A 6,109-nucleotide genomic window follows, 5' to 3' on the forward strand; every position below is an offset into this window, starting at 1 on the left:
TCAGGAGTTCAAGACCAGTGTGGCCAACATGGTGAAACCCCACCTCTACTAAAAATACAAAAATTAGCTGGGCATGGTGGTGGGCGCCTATAGTCCCAGTTACTTGGGAGGCTGAAGCAGGAGAATCACTTGAACCCGGGAGGTGGAGGTTGCAATGAGTCGAGATCATGCCACGTCACTTTTTTTGTTTCTTTTTTTTTGAGACAGGGTCTTGCTCTGTCGCCCAGGCTGAAGTGCAGTGGCGAGATCATGACTCACTGCAATCTTGACCTCCCTAGCTCAAGCAGTCCTCCCACCTTAGCCTACTGAGTAGACAGGACTGCCTGCCACTATACCCAGCTAATTTTTTTGCGTAGACAGGGTCCTATGTTGCCCAGGGTGGTCTCAAACTCCTGGGCTCAAATGATCCCCCTGCCTCAGCCTCCCAAAGTGTTGGGATTATAGGTGTGAGCTGCTGCATCTGGCCTAAACTTTTTTTTGAGTCTCACTTTATTGCCCAGGCTGAAGTGCAGTGGCGCAATCTTCACTGCAACCTCTGCCTCCCTAGTAGCTGGGACTACGGGCGCATGGCACTACACCTGGCTAATTTTTGTGTTTTGGTAGAGATGGGTTTTTGGCATGTTGGCCAGGCTTGGTCTTGAACTCCTGGCCTCAACTGATCCGTCTGCCTCGGCCTCCCCAAGTGCTGGGATTACAGGCATGAGCCACTGCACCCAGCCCTAAAACTTATTTCTAAAGGACTAAATTTTCACATAATAAATTTTCCTATTATATCTGTACCTCATTTAACACTGTCTTCGGAAGTGTTTATTAACATCTAACATTTTACTGATAAATTAAGAAGGCATCTGAAGCTTAATCAGATTTACAAGGTTAAGAGTATATGCTCTACCAAATACTGGGCTATAATAATTTATTATAATGAACCTCCAGAGGGTTCAGATAAATTCATGGATTCCTTGTGATATGAATTAAAACATGTGCAAAGCCGGGCATGGTGGTGCTTGCCTGTAATCCTAGAAATTCAGGAGGCGAAGGCAGGAAGATTGCTTGAAGCCAGGAGTTAGAGGCTGCAATGAGTTATGATCATGCCATTTCACTCCAGCCTGAGCAACAGAGCAAGACCCCTGTCTTGCTAAGATAATAATAATAATAATAATAAAATAAGAGGTTTGCAAAGTGTATCTTCCTGCCAGGCACGGTGACTCACGCCTGTAATCCCAACACTTTGGGAGGCTGAGGTGGGCGGATTACTTGAAGCCAGGAGTTTGAGACCAGCCTGGCCAACATGGTGAAACACCACTGTCTCTACAAAAAACTCAAAAATTAGCTAGGCATAATGGCACATGCCTGTAATCCCAGCTACTTAGGAGGCTGAGTCAGGAGAATCGCTTGAACCGGGAGGCGGAGGTTGCAGTAAGCCAAGATTGCACCACTGTACTTTAGTCTGGGCAACACAGCGAGACTCTGCCTCAGGAAAAAATAAAAAAAATTTAAAAACCCAGAAAGTGTATCCTTAATCAAGCCTAGAAGGTAACATCCACCCTTTCCTATATAGGACATATCCTTGTGTACCAATGACAACGTCTCTCCAGCTGGAGAGTTCTTAACAGCTGTACTTCGACAAACCAGTAAGGTGCATCACAAGTAACTTGTTACTGATTAACATTAAATGTATTTATTTAAAACTATGAATAATTTGTTTTCTAAATTAAAACTGTTTTAAGTTTCCAGAAGAGTACTCTTTTTATTGTATTTGAGACAGAGTCTCACTCTGTTGCCTAGGCTAGAGTGCAGTAGTGCAATCACAGCTCAGTGCAGCCTCAGCCTCCTGGGTTCGAGATCTTGCCACCTTGGCCTCCAGAGTCACTGGGACCACAGGTGCACACAATTATGCCGGCTAATTTTTGTATTTTTTGTAGAGATGGGGTCTCATTATATTGCCTAGGCCAGTCTCAAACTCCTGGACTCAAGCGATCCTCCCACCTTGGCCTCCCTAAGTGTTGGGATTATGGGCATGAGCCACCACACTCGGCTTGAAGAGTACTCTCATTTATACTTCTGATAAGCTTTCTGATGGAAGAGAAAGGAATTTTTAGGCACGAAGCAGGAAATGGACAGAACCTTGGGTATACTTTCAGGGGCATGAAAAAATGTAATTATTACTTATATGTATCATAGAAGAAAAAAATAAGGTTTATAATAGTTGGTTTGGAAAACTAGAGAGAACACAGCATTTCTTATGGCTGATGGGAGAAGATGGAATTAACACCAGGTTGATATTAGTTGACAACAAATATCAGAGTGCTTGCTCTGTGCTCTAGTTAATGTGTCAGATTTCATAGAGATTTTTGGTACAAGAAAGCTTTGTGGAATATATGCATTCTATGTGTCAGGCTTAGTGCAAGGTATTATTAGAAAAAAAGACTTAAAATAGAAACTATAGCTATATTAGATCAGATTGACACTTGGGAAAGACAGCTTATAGACCCAGTTTTGCCATTAAATACAGAACTTCATGAAGTTCTGTGGCTTTTCTGGCCCTCAGCTTCTTCATCTATAAAATGGGCAGAGGTGAACCAGACAACCTCTAAGGTTCCTTTAGATTCTAAAATTTTTAAAACCTTTGAAATGTTTATTCAGGTCTTCTCTCCTTGAGGTGTTCCTGGGAGATATTCCATTTGAAACCCTGAGACAACCACACCTCAGGATCAGGGTATTTAAGAATTTTCCGCTAGGCGCGGTGGCTCACACCTGTAATCCCAGCACTTGGGGAGGCTGAGGTGGGTGACCAACGAGGTCAGGAGATCGAGACCATCCTGGCTAACATGGTGAAACCCCGCCTCTACTGAAAATACAAAAAAATTAGCTGGTGCGGGCCAGGCACGGTGGCTCAAGCCTGTAATCCCAGTACTTTGGGAGGCCAAGGCAGGTGGATCACGACATCAGGAGATTGAGACCATCTTGGCTAACACGGTGAAACCCCGTCTCTACTAAAAATACAAAAAATTGGCTGGATGTGGTGGTAGGTGCCTATAGTCCCAGCTACTCAGGAGGCTGAGGCAGGAGAATGGCGTGAACCCAGAAGGTGAAGCTTGCAGTGAGCCGAGATCACGCTACTGCACTCCAGCCTGGGCGACAGAGCAAGACTCGGTCTCACAAAAAAAAAAATTAGCTGGTGCGGTGGCGGGTGCCTATAGTCCCAGCTACTCGGGAGGCTGAGTCAGGATAATGGTGTGAACCTGGGAGGTGGAGCTTGCAGTGAGCCGAGATTGCGCCACTGCACGCCAGCCTAGGCGATAGAGCAGGACTCTGTCTTAGAAAAAAAAAAAAGGAAAAGAAAAAAAGAAGTTTCCAAAAGAAGGTATCTTTTAGGTTTTTCATCCCTATGCCCCAGTCTAGAATCTCTACACACAGAAGTGTGGACAGACTTATAGTCTAGATTGACAATGGCTAGTGATAGAGATAAGAAAGATATACTTTATTATTGCCACTGGCATCAAATTTAAAAGCTTAGGCTGGCAAGCAAGGCCTCTCATTAAACAATATTCCTTACCTCGTCTGTCCCTATCCGAAAAAGCCCTTACTTTTCAGCTGAGTTGGTCACATCCATTTTCCCCTTCCTGTCTCTGTTCTTGCTGGTCCCTCCATCTGGATGGGGAGGGAAGGAAGAATAATGCATGTCCATTATTTCCTTCAAGACCAAGCTCTATCTGTCTTTATGTTTCAACAGCCATGAACACAAAGGATTTCTAGAATTCTACACTACCATACACTTATATTCCCCTGCTTCCTCATGGAGGTTCCTCTCTTCTCCAAAATTAGACCTTAAAGACATGGTATTGAGTGGGCACTGACTGAAAGCTTATCTAGTTTATGAGTGGAATGGAATCTCAACAGATAGAAAAATTAAAGGTTCAGGCCTCTCCTACCTTTATCCTGTGTCAATCCCAAAACTCTTCTTTCTCCTCCATTATCTTTCCTGTCTATAACTCCTTATCTTCAAGCTTAATGTAAGGGCAATTCCGGGCATGAAAAGACAACACAGTTTGTACTTTTGGTTTCATATTTTTTCAGTTCATTTCAGTAAAAACATAATATATAAAAGGCATTGCCACCATTTTCCCCTCCTGGGGGTGATCCATCAAGCCAGTGTGGGCTGCTCCAGTGGTTCATAGCTCATCATGCGATATGTGCAGGGCATGGTCACAAAGATCTGCAAATGGCAAACAATTTAAAGGAAAATGCCACTCTCATATTGATATGTGCCAGTATTGAGAAAATTTCCCAGACCAAGCTGACACAAACACACACCAACCACCATTCTGCAGAATATATGCTTATAAATGATAAAACATCCCCACTGCCCTCTCACCTGTATCTCAGGGTCAAGGGGACACAAATTCTGAAAGCTGACAGAAAATGGGTAGGAACACCCCAAGTCTCTAAGCCAAGGGAAATGGAAGACAGCTCTTGAGCTAATACCAGAGGTTTCTGGGATGGGGGTGTATGGGTGAGTTAGGGAATATCAGGTTCCACAGAGCTACTAGAACAGGAGATAAAGTGGGGGCAGCTTACCTGTTCGCTTACTGCAAAGTTTGTCTTTAACATTGTCAGCCTCTCGGGAAAAGAATTCAATGAGTTCATCCTCGTATTCCTCCACAATGCTCTCACACTGCCAACCCAAGGGAGAAATGGGTGACACAGGGCAATAAAAGGCCTCTTGCCTTCACTTCCAAAGAGGAGGACAAGGATATCAGCCTAACTTTCTAATTGGTTCTCCAACAACCCCTTAATGTCCAAGAACCAGCTACTGATTCCCATAGCTCACCGCAAACTTGAGGGTGCCACTGATATCTGAGTCAATTCGGATGCCTTGTAGGTCCAGTTCATTGGATTCTCCATTCCGGCCCACTACACGTACATAGTTCTTGCGATGGGTGGAAGGATCAATCTGTTCCCCATACTCCTTCATCCGGTCACATATCTCCTCCAGCAGCTCTGTGAGGTGGGCCTCTGAGCGGGCATAAGGCACCTAGAAATGTCCTCAGCCTTGGGTCACTCTCTTCTACCTCTGTACATTAGTAATTTATATCCTTACTTTTCTTTCCAAATCTAGCTCTAACAACCTATTCTAAAAAGCTTTCCCTAATTGATTTTAATTTTTAATTAGTGTTTTTTTTTGTTTTTGTTTTTTTTTCCTGAGATGGGGTTTTGCTCTTGTTTCCCAGGCTAGAGCACAATGTTGCAATCTTGGCTCACTGCAACCTCCGCCTCCTGGGTTCAAGTGATTCTCCTGCCTCAGCCTCCTGAGTAGCTGGGATTACAGACATGCACCACTACACCCAGCTAACTTTTGTATTTTTAGTAGAGATGGGGTTTCTCCATGTTGGTCAGGCTGGTCTCAAACTCCAGACCTCAGGTGATCTGCCCGCTTCAGCATCCCAAAGTGCTGGGATTATAGATGTGAGCCACTGTGCCCGGCCTAGTGTGGTTTTTAATTAGTACAGTTTACTTGATAGTTTCAAAGTACTTTTTTTTTTTTTGAGACAGGCCTCACTGCATTGCCCAGGCTAGAATGCAGTGGTGTGATGACTAAGGCTCACTACAGCTTGAATTTCCCACGCTCAGGTGATCCTCCCACCTCAGCCTCTCACAGGTGCGCACCACCAGGCTCAGCTACTTTTTTGTATTTTTTTTTGTAGAGAGTTTTGCCATGTTGCCCAGGCTGGTCTCGAACTCCTGCACTCAAGTGATCTGCCTGCCTCAGTCTCCCAGAGTGCTGGGATTACAGGTATGACCCACTGTACTTGGCAGTAGTTTCAAATATATGATTTGATTTTACCTCATTGTACAATTCTTTTTTTTTTTTAGAGATGGAGTTTCACTTTTGTTGCCCAGGCTGGAGTGCAATGGTGCAATCTTGGCTCACTGCAACCTCCACCTCCCGGGTTCAAGTGATTTCTCCTGCCTCAGCCTCCCAAGTAATTGGGATTACAGGCATGTGCCACCACGCCCAGCTAATTTTGTATTTTTAGTAGAGACGGGGTTTCTCCATGTTGGTCAGGCTGGTCTCAAACTCCTGACTTCAGGTAATCCACCCACCTCG

The 6,109-nt window shown here is 44.4% G+C and overlaps 2 protein-coding genes across 3 annotated transcripts in view; both read right to left on the reverse strand.

Moving 5' to 3' along the window:
- CS (citrate synthase) overlaps nt 1-6,109 on the reverse strand; it is a 53,940-nt gene that overhangs the window by 44,933 nt on the left and 2,898 nt on the right. The window lies entirely within an intron of this gene.
- CNPY2 (canopy FGF signaling regulator 2) overlaps nt 4,049-6,109 on the reverse strand; it is a 5,243-nt gene continuing 3,182 nt past the window's right edge. For both annotated transcript variants that reach the window (XM_011967233.1, XM_011967234.1), the window contains exons 4-6: nt 4,832-5,035; nt 4,579-4,675; nt 4,049-4,216 (exon numbers count right to left, since the gene is read on the reverse strand). In XM_011967233.1, coding sequence (XP_011822623.1) covers nt 4,173-4,216; nt 4,579-4,675; nt 4,832-5,035 — 345 coding nt within the window. In that variant the 3' untranslated portion in view covers nt 4,049-4,172. The remainder of the gene's footprint in view (nt 4,217-4,578; nt 4,676-4,831; nt 5,036-6,109) is intronic.

Source organism: Mandrillus leucophaeus, unplaced genomic scaffold, assembly GCF_000951045.1.
Source record: "Mandrillus leucophaeus isolate KB7577 unplaced genomic scaffold, Mleu.le_1.0 Scaffold795, whole genome shotgun sequence".
NCBI lineage: Eukaryota > Metazoa > Chordata > Mammalia > Primates > Cercopithecidae > Mandrillus > Mandrillus leucophaeus.